Raw genomic sequence first — 15,392 nt, forward strand, 5'->3', positions numbered from 1 at the left:
GTGAATACCAAGTATTTGTTAAGACAACAAAAAAAAACAAGATATATTTAAAAAAAAAAAAAAAAAAAAAGGCAGAATCACAGCAGTCCCAGAAAAGGCTAGCACATATTTTAGGAAAAAGAAACAGAAGGAGCCACCTCCCAGTGCATATTGGCTCAAGGAAGCCTCCTGCTGAGTACATGCCTGGGATAAATACACACCATCCCTGTTCCCAGAGGGATGGATTACATAAAAATAAATTACTGGGGTTTTTTTTTAGATCCAGATGTACAGATTCTGTACAATCTTGCTCATGCATTTAAAGTCTGGTCTATGGAAAAGACCTTCTGTCAGGAATCATGTTCCAGTGATCAAGACTAGCTTTCAAGCAAGTGAAGAGGGCCTGGATTAAAAATCATACAAAAACTGTGCTACATCTCTTTCTGTTCTAAAGGTGGGGAAAAGCATATACGAAGGATGTTTATTGCCCAAAGCCTTATATTAAACAGATGCTGGTGCTCACTGAATGCAGCTAAGGGCTTAAAAGAGACTCAGATTTCAGTCCTTGTTTTGAAATATGAGATTAGACAACACAAAATGATATAAACACGTTTAGCAAGGGACATTTGTGCTAGCAAAATTTGTGCTAGTGTATTGTGCTAGAAGCCAAGAAAACAGGGACAATAGAGTTTCTGATAGAAAGAAAGAATTTCAAGCCATAAAACACAGTACAAAAACAGCAACTTAAATGAATGCTGAGGAGTTATAAGGAAAAAAAGAAGTGTATTGAGACAGTAAGCTACTCATGCAAACATGAGATTGCTATGAGGTAGGAAGAGTTATATACCATCAGGGAAAAAGAAAACAAAACCAACTTAACCCGAGAGCACTCAGGTTTGGGTCAAACAGTGTATTTTCACATCATCTGCAGTTTTATTCCAGTAACAAATGTTCTGAGAATGTGTGAAGAGTCAGCTAAGGATGGGTTTGGATCCATACACTCACTCTTCCTCCACACAGGAAGTACACATGTACTCCTATGAATCCATGCTGATGCATATGTGTGTCCAAGTCCAAGTTGCACTGTGCAATGTGGCCAGAAGGCAAAAGTTTGGGGGCTCAGCTCTTGCAGACTGCAATCCAGACTGCTTTTCACTCAACTCCTTAGTCTCCCTAGGAAGGCAGGCTTGCCAGCATATGCAATCAGAAGCCAAAGAACAGCGATACCTGCTAGGGATGTACCATCTTCCCCTTTCCACCTCTTATCAAAACACCCAAACATCAGCTCTCAAGTGCTGCATGCAACAAACGGGAGTGAAACATCAGCTGTGTCTGAAGCTACTAATCCACACAAAATTCTGCAGGGCACGAGCCCTTTTTTTGCTCTCTGCACAGTGTTTACTACAATGACATCTGTTTCGTGGCTGGGCTTGGTCCATTCTTAAAAAATACAAACAGTACATTGCTGTAGCAGCAATGATTTAACTGGATACTGTAATGCTGCATATGGATGAAACACAAAGAAGTATCAGCTCAACGCTGCTGAATACAGCACCAGAAGCAGTGGTCAGTGCCTGTTAAAGTCACTAGGGTCTGAAATTCACAGTCAGTCTCAAGAACCCATTAAGTCACCAGTGCATAGAAGTCTTCAGTATCTCACTTCAAAACACTCAGCTTGAAAACTCACCCAGCTTGTAAGAGCCAGCAGGTTTATTTTTTATATCCTATGATTGTAATGCCTTTATCACTGCAGTTATTAAAGTGTTTCTTTCACTTCAGTGATGAATTATGCTAAAACAGAGCAAAGACACTTCTTTTTTCTTACAATCTCTCAGCAGTTGCACCTCAGAAATCTTGTGCAAATAAGACAGACGATCTATGCAATAAATATTTCACCTTTCTACTATCAGCAAGCTACAAAATAACGTTTAGTGCACTACTCACTAGAAGGTAAAACAACTTACATTTCCCTACCATTCATCTGTCCAGCACATTAAATCGTCTAGTAGAATGATGTGCCCTTCAAAGCACATTAATGAAGGGAGAGCTTTGAACCTGTCGAACAACTCTCTTTGTTTTACTTTTCTTACAAGACACTGCTATAATCTAGACACCATCTCTAATGGAAAGGGAAAAAAATATATTCATGATGCTGCTTTCATAAAAGGATGTAAAAGCAGATAAAGTAACTAGAACTGTTTTCTTTTTCCTTACTTAATTATGAGATTATTTAACTACAGCTCTTTGCTTAAAGATTTGAAAAAGCAAACCCTGGGTGGCTCACATGCATGGAAATAACATTATTTCTAATCCAGCAGAGTGCTGCCGGAGCAAGTTGGTCTACATGGTTGTCCCTCTTACCCCCTAGCAAAGATGTTGTTACAAGATGTCTCAAATGACTAATCTAATGAAAGAATGCAACTGGCCTGGGGAGAGAGATGATGGTTTAGCTTTATCAATGGCTTAGCTATGTGATCCAGGTCAGCCCTGGGTTACACAATCATTAGCTCCAACACAAGGGAAGTTGCAGAAGCATTTCATGAGTGTCCTGGTCTCAGCTAGGGTAGAGTTAATTTCTTCTAAGTAGCCGTTACTAAGTAGCTGTGTTTTGGATTCAGAATGAGAATGGTGTTGATAACACACTGATGTTTGGGTTTTTGCTAAGGCATATTTATTCCAAGTCAAGGACTTTTTTTTCCACCCTCCTCCTCACTGGCAGAGCATGAGAGGAGGTACACAAAAGAAACTGGAAGGGATCATAGTTGGGGCAGGTGACTGGAACTGACCAAAGGAATATTCCACACCACAGAAGTCATGCCCAGGATATAAACTGGGGGCAGTTACCCAGAAGCACAGCAGATCTGGCTTTGGGAAGGGGGGTCTGGCATCGGTCAGTGAGTGGTGAGCAATTGCACTGTGCATCACCTGTTTGTTTCCTTTTTATTATCATCATTATTATTATTCACCATTATTATTGCATTTTACTTTAGTATCAGTCAATTATTAAACTGTTCCTATCTCAACACACAAGCTTTACCTTGAGTCTCCTCCTCATTCCACTGGGGCCGGGGACTACGAAAAAAGCCCCCAAACTTCTCCCTCTCAACTGCAAGTGAAATAGTTTGTAACCAGAGATTTTGCTACACTGACAGATTATTTTCTTAAGAATGTTCTGAGCACTGATTAACAAAAGAAGCCTACACTGAGATTCTGCAAATTCTTTACATTTTCTGGCCAAGATTTATAATGGAAAGCAGCATAATAGGAATTTGCCTGAAATTAAAACCAGAAGACTTTTTCAGTAGAGACTGAACTAAAAGGAATGTCACAGGCAAAAAGTACCATTACAGTTATTAATACTGGAATGAGTTGCTTTTTTTAAAATCTACAGGTTTACAGCAAAAAAAAAAAAGCAAGTGATTTTCAAAACCAAAGGCAAAATTCTGCTACTTGTTTTTGGTAAGTGCCAACGCAACAGTTTTTAAACACAGCCTTTGTGTTTAAAAGATGATATTCTTCTCCTTAAGGGCACAAAACCACTTTAACAACATTCCCTTTTCCACAGTGAAATGTCAGAAGTATAAAACTCAAATACATCAAACTGCAATTACTTTAGTATTACAGGGGGTTTTGTGGATACATGAAAATGGCTATAATGCTTTTAGAATCTGCAGCCTAACAATAGTCTAAGAAGTAAGATTTGTGTTTTATTATTTTGCTGCCCATTGCTCAAAAAAGAGCCCAGAATAACATAGTACTATCCTGTAAATGTAGATTTATAAATTACAGTACTCTGCTGATATCTAGATCAACATTGACTGACTGCAGAGTTATTAACATCAGACATAATTATGTGTTCTTTCAGTTACCCTGCTGCAAAGCTTATTGAAAGTTGACACTCAAAAGTATATTCTTCAGTTCAAACTGAAGTCACTTTTTAATGTACACAACCAAGAGATCGCACACAAATAAAACAGTCTTTGCTAGAGATTTCAGAAAGTTAATTCGTTGTAACCTCATCTGATGATCTTAACTTATAAATTGATTTAATTAACGTAAACCAAATTAATGGTACTAGAATGCACAGTGTAAAATGACAATTTTTCAAAACTACCAGGGTTACTGGCCACTATACATGTCTAACTAATACTTCTAAAATTTTAAATAATATGATTATTAAGATCTGATTAGACTCATCAAGCATACATCTGCTGGTTAGTGTACACACACAGAGGAAGAGCATACAGAGCCGATTTACTTATCCAAATCTACAAGGACTGTAATCATACCTGTGTATGGGTCAGAGAGTCTAAAATGATTACACTATTGAAAACATATTTAAATTTCCATACTGCCAATGGGCATTTCAGTTCCAGAGTACCCCAGTGAAAACTACAAGCTTTGGTGTACAGCACCTCCAGCACAAATGTTTTGCTGGACCATGCTATGTGAGCATATGCCATACTTTGCCTTTGGAAGTGTTTATAACAGAAAGTGACAGCAAGATGGTCAAATAAATGAAAGAAACATTATAGAATTACCATTTTAATGCATCTACTGTCTCACATCATGACATTAACAAAATTTTAAAATACCCCAACAAAACATAATGCTACATAGGTAGCCACATTGAAAAAATATGTAAAATGAGATGAATATTTTCCATTCAAATCTTGAATGCAGTGACGTCAAAACTGTTATCTTTTGATGTATTGTACACCAGCAGTGTTTTAAGCAAACAAATGACCTTATTTTAGCCACTAAAGTATGTTTAAACTGTGTTCGTGAATAGTTTTGACTTTACAAGTACCTACAGTGATGTCTGACAGGAGGCCCACCAGGAATCATTTGATTGTAAAATCCAGCTGAACTATGTGTACAGCTCTCTGTTATCACAAATATAGTATTTTGCACCACAGTCTGAGAGGCAAATGCTAACTAATGCTGGGTTTCCCCAGTTCTGTACTTTTTGGCACTCACATGTACCATTTAAAACAGTTTTCCTTTGGTATGGTTTCAGCTGGCAGTGCAGACTGGGGGGACAGAAAAGAGCAAAACATAAACCAGGCTGGTCACCAGAAACACAGTACATTTGCCCATTAGAAAGTTAGTCATGTTTTTCAGGACCACACTTGAAAATTTAAGCAATTGGAATTTGCAGAAGTACCAAGATGAAACCTTTCAGTCATTTTTAGTACTTCTCATTAGTTTACATCTAACTGGGGCATCAAACGAGCTTTTAATACAGAACTCTGCTTTTCCAGAATTGGAGTTGGTCTATTATAGTTCAGTTGACACAGGTTCTGAACACTAATTTTTCCAAATAGGATGCCAAGAACAAGCATTTTATGTTAGAAAGATGTTAACAGACTTTTAACAGATTTTGTAAATGCTCTGTTCACAATGTTGACTTCAAAACAACAACCATAAGAAGTTATGCTGTGCATGGGTAATAGAAATTAATTTTCAGTAGAACTGGTTAACAACAAATGAGCAGAAACGTCTCCTCCTCCTCTCCACTATGGATGTAAGCACTATTACATTAAATCGTGACTTCTGTTAAACTTTTTGTAAGGTTCATGGTATGTGGATGGACAGGGGAAGACAGGTAACGCTGTGTATCAATGTCCATACACTATTACTGAGAGAAGTAAGTATAAATGCAAGTTCCACTGACTCTTACATCACTGCTTTATTGGGGCACAATGAAACACCTGCTTTTGAATGTTGTTTTCTCTTAAGGCAAAAAGAAAAGCAAAGAACAAGCACAACTTATGATGTTTGCTTGTCCATCATCATCTGCTTAGCTCCACTACTGTCCTAAGATGAGCAAATAAAACATGTATAGACAGTTCAACATAAACTCATAAGAAAAGAGGCAAGATGCAAATAAAATGCAGATGCTGGTTTACTTTATCCTAGTACCCTTTAATTGCCCTCTCTTAGATATCTGAATGCTGCAGTTTTCCTGTAAGGACAAAAAGAAGTACAATTCCTGTTGCAGAAAAAATATTCAAGGTAAGCCATCATTAATGTAAGCAATAAAAATATTTTATATAGTACAAAAGCAAAACATGTGGAAATTATAATCGTATAATCTACACTCCTATTATTTCAAAGAAAAGCTTCTTTAATATACTATACTGCTAGTTAGCCAGCATAGCTATTCATGCATATAAAGATTCAAAATAATAAAAATTCTAAAAAAAATTAGAATAGTAAGTTGCTTTTTACCATGGGACAACAAAGCAGTATACACTCCAAATCACAGGATGAACTTGCTTTTCACACTGTTAATGAACTGCACGTAGGTATAAAAAGGGTAGCTTAGTTCATTATGGTTACAGAAGTTGTCCACCCATGATGTGTACCTACTTAAAACAAAGGCTGAAAACATCACATTTCTTCCTGTTCTGCTACAGCAACAACCCAAAGTCACTGGCAAGAACTGCACAGATTGTTTAAATGTTTGGTGGGGGGTTTTTTTTGTTTGGTTTTTTTTCCATTTTATTTAATTCCTCATGGCATTCATGAAAGATACAAACAAGACTGTGTAGAAAGCATGTGCCATTTGTTTGCCCTAGTCCCCTGATAAGGCTCATGTCTGGGGTCTCAGCCAAATGTAATTTCCTACTTTTTTAATTAAAATTTTCAAATTCTGTGCTATTTGAACCAGGCAATTTAAAATACATAAGCTGCCAGCTGGATAAGCTTATGCAGTCTGCACTTATTGACTTGGCACTTTAACTGTTCAAACAAAGTTAACAATGAAGTCACGGAAAGATGCTGGAAAGGCTGGAACACGTCCTTGTTTCAAAGGTGACTTACAAACTGAAAAAATCAGTCAGCTCGTTTGTTTTTGATAACGTGCTAACAAAGAATTGGAAGAACTCTGGGACCTTCTTTATATTTTCAGTCTACCAATTCTTGTCTTCTGTATTTGGATTGAAGCCCCTTCAGCCAGACCAGGAACACTCAGAGCTGCAAGAGAATCATCCTACTATCTAGATTCTTTGTATGTCTCTCAAAAGGCACTACTTTGTTTTTGAAACAGAATTATTTCCTCCTTCTACAATGTAATCTTGAATTTTTCAATGTTCAATACACTGTTCTGCAACTTCCTAGTTGCTCACGGGGCCTTCCCAGTAGACAAGGCCTTACTGCTTGTGGTGAGCACAAAATATGTGGCATTTTCTGTGATGTGACTAAAAATCTGATGAAAATTTATATTTATTTAAATATGCACTGCCTGCAGTCAAACCTACAGGTGTTAGCTCCAATCAAAACTTCTCCTGTTAGGACTAAGGGGGTAGACTGGACAGACTTTCTGGTGTGCAGTCATGCATGTATAGTCTCTCCCATGGAAGGAAAAGCTATACTCATCCTCTCCTACCAGCAGGTTTTTAAAAAAAACAAACCCGTGTTTTATTAGCCATGAAATGTCTCTCTGTTACTGAAGGTGTATAATATCAGACTAGCTTCAAAAGGTAATAGGAAAAAAACCCATCAGGACAGTATGAATCTTGCTCCCCTAGAAAGCTACAGAGATTGTGGGGGAGTGGAAAAGAAAAAACAATCATACATTAAGAAGAGCCATACATCTTTCAGAGACAGGGCATAGAAGTCCTTTTTTTTTTTTCCTCTTCCTGTTTAATTTTCTTCAAGTAAAGCTACCACTCAATTTTAGTCATTTACTCTTGTCCTCTGATTTCACACACACTAAAGCAGCTGTAATTTTATACAGTTTCTAAATGTGAAGATTCTTTCACATTTTAGCTCCATTTCCTTAAGGTTACCTTCAAATATTGGGAGACAATATTGAGTAATGCAGCAGCAAGCAGACAGTGTTACATCCTCACTGTAACAGCTATGGGGAGGCTGACATGGCAAAAAATACAAGTCATCCTGGTGCAGTACATCCTTTCTCACCAAAGTTCTTACACAGATGAAGTGCCCATCTCTTTTTACTGCTCTAAGGGTCATCTGGCTAGGATTACATGCCTAGCTCTTAACCAGCAGCTACCTGAGTTGAAGCCCATGCAAAGTATATGCATCTGAGGGACAGAGGAGGAAAAAACCCTAAAAGGTGGATAAAAGCAGAAACAGTGATGAAAAAACCCATTCGTCTGCACAACAAATTGAAGAGCTTAGGAAGTAAGCATGAGAGAAAAGCACTGCTTTTACACTGTGATATAAAATTTTAGGTGCCAATATTAACCAGTCTGATTAATTCATTAATACAAATACCACTCCTTCCCTCTCGGGGGAAGAGGGAGAAGGAAGCTGAAAATGTTAGAGAGTTCCAGATTCCAGTGCTGTTTGGGTTTTCTGGTGCCTTAAATTTTGATGCACTTCTGTCTGGATAGATTTTTCATCTACAGTTTTGTAAGATATTCTAAAAACACACCCAGTGCATTCTTTAAAGCCTATGTCTAGAATTAAGTTTGCTTCAGGTAAATAAGATCATTTACCTTATTTTACTTTTCACAAATAGTGACCAAGAAACAAGTAAATCATTCAGGTTATTTTTAAAAATAATTCTCTTAAATCCTGGCATGCAAAGGAAATGGAATTGCCTGTATCTTAGGAAACATTTAGAACCACTTTCTCAGATCTCTTATAAAACCCATAACCAGAAGTTTGTCAAACACTAACATCATAATGTTAAGAGAGAGAAGAAATCTGGAAAGCACAGATGAAACAGCATGTTAGTACTTCTTCCACTTTATGAATCACAAGAGGCCAATTACAGTAATTCCTCAAACAAAACTTGAAAGAAAGAAATCCAAAATGCCCCAAACTTCTCTACTTTCACTAAGCAATATGAAGACAAGAGAGCCAGACAAGAATGAGCTAGAATACTAGCATATGCTGTCTCCAATTCTCACAAGTGCACAAATTTTCTGAACCTGAACTTGCATGGGCCTGCAGTGAGCATTTGTGTTGAAGATTACTGAAGTAGGAAGATTGCATCAAATTGAGTGAAGCTTTAGCAATTAATACGTAGAAATTATTTCACCAAGAATGCCTAGGGAATTTCCCCAAGTAGACCTTAAATGCATAAAAGAGAAGGTATTATCCATTACAAATAGGAAGCTGCTTTTCTTCTCAAAATTAAAAAACCTGAACCAGTATTTCTTGAAAGATACACCAGTTCTACAATAAAAAATTACAAAATGCAGCTGAATTTTTTGAGCCCCTGGAACTTGATATCCCTCTTCTGCAAATGTCTTGCCGGAGGCTAAAGAAAACTGCGTACAAGTGTATCTGTCTAATATGTATCTTTCATTCCAAAAACCCACGTATGTGCCCAAGAAAATTCTCACGCAAGCACTTTAGAAGCATTTACCTACAAGGGGTTGAGGGCTGGATTCATCAAAGAGTTGGTGAATCTAGGGTGTTAAGAAGCTTCAGACACCACTCTGCCATCTACCCTATCCAGGCACCAGTTTTCCCTAATCACTTAGTTTTTCAAACAAAACCTATCGAACAAGAAGTTCTTGTAAGGGATGTATGCCTTGGTACTGATATGCTCTATACTAGCCTCAGTGGGACTCTCAAACCAAGCATTTCCAGATGGAAATGTGGGGTTTCCAACTTGGCACATTCTTTGCTGTAGGGTTCAATCCAATGAATCATCAGACCCAGACTAGGTTGTATATGAAACCAGGAGAGGTCTCTCTCAAAGCATTGACCAAGCTGATCCTCGACTGGCATGTGGTACAGAAATGTTCAAATACCTCCTTTGTCTCTCCTGTTGCAGGAACTTTAACTCTTCCTTCCCTGCAGAAATTTCCTTAAACATTAGGAACTCAAGATGAAAGAAAAGGAATCTTGTAAAAGAGAAGAGGAAAAGGAATCTTGTAAAATCTCCTATTGAAGATATTGCCATTTCATAAAATGTCAATTAACAATATTAATAAGATAATGAACAGTTTGAAAATATTCCCACAGTCTGTTGGTTCACGTTTTACACAAATTACACAAATCAGATCACATACGATGTCCTCAGCACAGAAGGCAGAAAGACCTGAATCCCAGATCAATTAAAAGCACAACAGTTAACACATTTTCCTGGTAACATGCAGACAAAGCAACAGCAAGACTTACATGGCTTTGATTCATAATTTTAGGGAAAAAGACAAAGCCCACATAGAGGGAAAGTTTTATCTGTGGCTCTTTTTGCAGAACTTGCAGAAAGTTTTCAAACAAAACCTCAAACATGCAAAGTTCTCAGTCCATAGCACAAAATGCACTTAAAAATCACGTTAGCAGCTCTTCAGCTAACTGCAGTACAGCAAAAGCATAACAGGACAAGGCAGTTAAAATTACAGAATCACAGACTATGTTGAGTTGGAAGAGACCCCCAGGTATCACTGAGTTCAACTCCTAGCCCTACACAGGACATCCCAAGAGTCACACCATTTGCCCAAGAGCTATGTCCGAACGCTTCTTGAAATCTGTCAGGCTTGGCGCTGGGACCACTTCCCTCAGGAGCCTGTTCCAGTGCCCAAAAACCCTATGGGTGAAGAACCTTTTCCTAATACCCAGCCTAAAACTCCCCACACAACTTCAGGCCATTCCCTTGGGTCATGTCATCAGTCATACATAGAAGGGATCAGTGTCTGCCCCTCCTCTTCCCCTCACAAGGGAGTTGTAACTGCAATGAGGTCTCCCCTCAGTCTCCTCCTCTCCAGGCTGAACAGAACAAGTGACCTCAGCTGTTCCTCACAAGGCTTCCCCTCCACACCTTTCAACATCCTCATGGCCCTCCTCTGGATGTTCTCTGTTCGTTTAATGTCTTATCCTGTGGCACCCAAAGCTGCCCCAGCACTGGAGGTGAGGCCGCCCCAGTGCAGAGCAGAGGGGACAATCCCCTCCCTTGCCCGGCTGGCCTCATGTTCAACTTGCCACTGACCAGGACCCCCAGGGCCCTTTCCATGGCACTGCTCTCCAGCCTCTCATTCCCCAGTCTGTCCACACTGACTGTCCATACTCCCCAGGGCTGCCCCATGCCAGGTGCAGAATCTGGCACTAGCCCTTGCTGAACTTCACATGGTTGGTGATTGCCTATCCCTCTAATCTAATGTCATCCCCACTCTGATGACACCTCAATCACTGTAACCCTTAGTGCCCAACCCATAAGCCAGTAGCTCACCCACCACAGGATATGTTTGTCCAGCTGTGAGCTGGACACTTTGTCCAGAAGGATACAGTGAGAGGCAGCAACGAAAGCTTTACTGAAATCCAAAAAGATCACATCAGTTGGCTTCCCTTGATCAACTGGGTGGGTTACCCTGTCATAAAAGGAAGTAAGATTCAGTAAGCAGGACTTTCCTTTCATGAAGCTGTGCTGGCTGTCACCAAGGACTGCTTTGTCTTTCAGGTGTTTTTCAACATCTCCCAGAATAATCTTCCCTGTAACTTCACCACACACTGAATTGAGACTGACAGGCCTGTGGTTTCCAGGGTTCTCCCTCCTGCCCTTCTTAAAACTGGGACAATGCTTGCCAGCTTCCGGTCAGCTGGGACCTCTCAGGATTTCCAAGACTGTTTAAAAATCATTGTGAAGGGTTTTGCAATGACATCACCCTGCTCTTTTGGATGAATCCTATCAAGCCCCATATACTTGCAGGGATCCAGCTTGAGCTGAGGGTTGACTGGGAGTTGATCATTCTCACACTCACGGTTCTCCAGCTCTATGCACAGATACAGGCATGTTTTGGATACAGCTGCTTTTGTTTTTCCATCCTTCTTAGGTCCAGGGGAATATGATCTTCAGTTTTATCCAAAGTAAACAATATATTTGCATTATGTAGCAAAAAAAAAAAAAAAAGAGCACTACTCCTAATTTCAGGGTTCATCATTTTAAAAGCATGGCTATTTAATTAATGTATCAGTTAGGCTGCTGCTTCTGCTACTTATAAGGGAACTTAGGTGTCATTTTACTGCTTAATGAGGTTGTACACTAGAAAATAAAACCCTTGAAGAAAAACACATCAACTCTATTTTTCAGATGACTTCTTATCACCAACAGACATTTGTATAGTCTACAGAGACAGTATTATTTCTCAAAACTGGCAACAATCCCAGACAGTAAATTTAAAAGAAAGCCTTTATGTTGCAGGAACACCAAACAGTTCATATTTTCCTCTGAAGTTTACAGATTGAAATTTAAAAGCTGTACCATTTTAGAAGTACCTCTTAAGAGTAATAAACCAGCAATATACGGTGTGCAAAACAGGACTCTCAGTTTTGCTCTAGTTTGCTGTCCTGTAGCAGAAACAACAACAAACACATAACCCACACAATTCTGTTCCTGTCACAACCATGGACACTCAAGAGACCAACCTCTCATGCCCATGCCATATTCCTATGACTGGTATGTACCATGGATGATATTGTGAACACAGTGCTAGCCCAGAGGTGCTGGAGCATTAATAGCCGCATGCAGGAGAGCTGGACATTTCTCCAAGCCGCTCCAAGACAGTGCTCTAGCCCAAAATCACCTCTACATATTTCACGCTCATGCACTGCTCTAGGTATTTACATGAACCTTTCCCAGTTCACCCGTAGGTGCAAAATTCAAACAGAATTACAAAAGAAATAAGGATGGGTTCACTGCATACCTTATTATTCCCAATCCTCTCTTCAAAGCCTTGTTTCCAAAAATACTTCAGTGAAGACCTCCATATAACCTTAAAGCTTGAGGATGCATTATTTAAATAGTATATACAGTCTGCTGGATTTTCCAACTAATAAAAATATCTGTCCCTTTATTTTTTCTAGAAGCTTACAGATAATCCTACTAGATGACAACTCACTTTAACGTGCTCTGCTCCTAAACATGAGGCATTGCCAAGGCGATCCATCTCTCCAAATCTAAAATATTTGAAAGCTGTTATCAGAACACAACACCACAGCAGCTAGCAAAGCAACTCCTCAAATGTTAGGCTTCACACCTCCCCTTCCTGTTCAAAATAAAATTAAGTTTCCACTCACAATTTTTGAGATTTGACAGCAGAATGGAAATCTGACTTAGATGCATGCAATTTTTATGAAAAGCTTATTTTCTTAAATAACAACAAATAGCGCACTTTGTAGCAACTCTCTTTCCTCAGACGTTCCCAGCAGTGCATACCTCTGGAAGCCCATCTTTTTGCTCTGCTAAAAAAAACTTTTCCAACTCTTTCTTTACCATATTTAATGTTCCAGATGCAAAACCCCTGGAAATGCCATGTAAGGACAAAAAGACTGATTCCCCCTGGGTGACAATTCACTTGGGATCCAGAACAAAACTTATTAATCTCCAAAATAATTTTCAACAAAGCTCATGCATTTTCCTGGGTAACTTATGGACGCCTATTTCTGCTGAGCATATGTGATGTTTTCTTGGTCTCTTTTACAGCTCAAATCCCCACACCCTCCTGAACTTTTGAGTTGAAAACTACAGGTAAGGAATGTAACATAGAAAAGAATGAATGATGGACTTACCTACTTGCAGTGGTAAAGAGTGCATGACTATCAATAATTTAACAGCAGCATCTCCACATACACAGTACTACAAACTTCTGTTTATCTGAACAAGTGTCATTAGTTACGTAGCAGATGTCTTTTTCATTTTTGAGTTTCTTTCATTCTGACAGATTACAAAGTACCTTACAAATAGCAACCTGAACCTGAAAAGCTTATTTTAGCTAGAAAAATGCTGAAAGGATATCAGGTGAGCAGCATCTGTTCATGATAATAAGGGCAAAGGTTGAGCAACTCCAACTAAGAACACTGTAGCTGATCATTACTCTTCCAAAGACACCACAAGATGCTTGGCTGAACAGACATGACCCAGCAGCTTTAAATGTCTCATCAGACTGATGCTGCAAAACACATACCTCCACATGCACCTTGAACAGGGCAGTCAATCAGAGGAGTGCCTGCATCTTCATATTACTTCACATTCATTACCTACTAGATGGAGATTTAAGATACCTAATGTAACTCAGAGTAATAGATGTTCCATACCACTTGACTTCCATGGTTTGTAAACAAGCCTATTAATCTTTAGTGTATCAGCAGTAGAGCTAGATGTGGTTGCTTTCAGAGATATACAGCCAAACACAGCAATCTCTGACCAGCAAAACTCCCAGCTATGTCTAGGCCTTTGACACAGGAAAAAAATTGTCACTGATGTGTTTTTTGTTATTTCTAGCAAGGGTTTACTTACCTGAGTAAACACAGGAAGACTGAACCCAAGGCCAGCAGGACAGACACAGGGCAAATTTAGTCCCTGGTTCCTATATCTGTTGCATATCACTGACACATAAAACTTAAACTGTTTCAGAAAACACATAAGGGTCTTACCTTTCTGCACATGGATGATGTCTGGAAAGTTGGCCAAATGCCCCTGATATAGCGCTAACAAATCCATCACAGGATCTAGGTCCTGCCGGGGCTGATCTGCAAAGAGGTCCCCGATGGCATCATAGGCTTCTGCAGTGAAGGCTATGGCTTGGTTGAGGCCAGCTGAAAAGGCCTGCTGGTCCAGCTCAAATGCCTGACTGAGGCACTTGAAGGAGTGCCCCACCTTCTGGTACTCCTTCTTGAAACCAGTGACTTGTTTGCGGGCAAACTCATTGGCCGTGTGATTAAGTTGCAGGGCACTCTCATCCATCTTCTTGGTGAAGGCTTTGAAGCCATCCACCTGGCTTTCCACCTCCTGCAAGTCCAGGCTGGCTCCAGGGCCTGTGGGGACACTGATGGTCAGAAAAAAGTTGGCACCCACCATCTCGTCCTTCTCAGCCTTGCGCTTGCCCTGTTTCCAGGCCTTCTCGTCTGTGCTGGGACACGTGAGGAAGTGCTGGAAGGCATCGCATTGAGCCAGCACCGGGTGGCTGCACATGTGGTCCATCCACCATGCCAAGCCTTTGCGACGTTTGGAGATGAAGTCCTCCTCAAAGCGGCCAGTGGCCTGCTTCTCTGGCAAGTGGGGCACGGAGATGACAGGGAATTTCTCAGCCAGGCGCCCATAGAGCCAGTCAAAGTGCTTGTAGCGGCGGTGCACCTGCTGCCCAGTGTGGCTGGACACCAGCTTGTAGGCGATGTAACTCTTCATGCCCTTGAATTTAGTCTGTTTGGTGGGGTCCTCGATGGAGCACTGGAAGGGGTAGGGGTTCTCCTGCCACTCAGGGCCCTGGGGGCCCAGCACCACACACAGCTTGTCCCCGTCCTTCACAAAGCCTGATACCTCGCCCAGCACGAAGGCCTCCCCACCGGACTTGACGAAAGTTGAGAAGCGGTTGAGGTTGCGGCTTACCGTGGCCGAACTCTTGGTGCTGCTGCTGGGTGGGTGCAGGTGGCCTGCCAGATGGCCACTGCGGAAGCTCAGGGGCATGTCAGACTGCATGGACAGGCGGGAG

At 40.2% G+C, this 15,392-nt stretch overlaps 1 protein-coding gene across 1 annotated transcript in view; it reads right to left on the minus strand.

Moving 5' to 3' along the window:
* SNX18 (sorting nexin 18) overlaps nucleotides 1-15,367 on the minus strand; it is a 19,048-nt gene extending 3,681 nt beyond the window's left edge. The window contains exon 1 of the mRNA XM_008643228.2: nucleotides 14,338-15,367. Within this exon, the coding sequence (XP_008641450.1) occupies nucleotides 14,338-15,367 (1,030 nt within the window). The remainder of the gene's footprint in view (nucleotides 1-14,337) is intronic.
* Nucleotides 15,368-15,392: the final 25 nt, after the last annotated feature.

The sequence above is a fragment of the Corvus brachyrhynchos genome, unplaced genomic scaffold (genome assembly GCF_000691975.1).
Source record: "Corvus brachyrhynchos isolate BGI_N302 unplaced genomic scaffold, ASM69197v1 scaffold310, whole genome shotgun sequence".
Classification (NCBI taxonomy): domain Eukaryota; kingdom Metazoa; phylum Chordata; class Aves; order Passeriformes; family Corvidae; genus Corvus; species Corvus brachyrhynchos.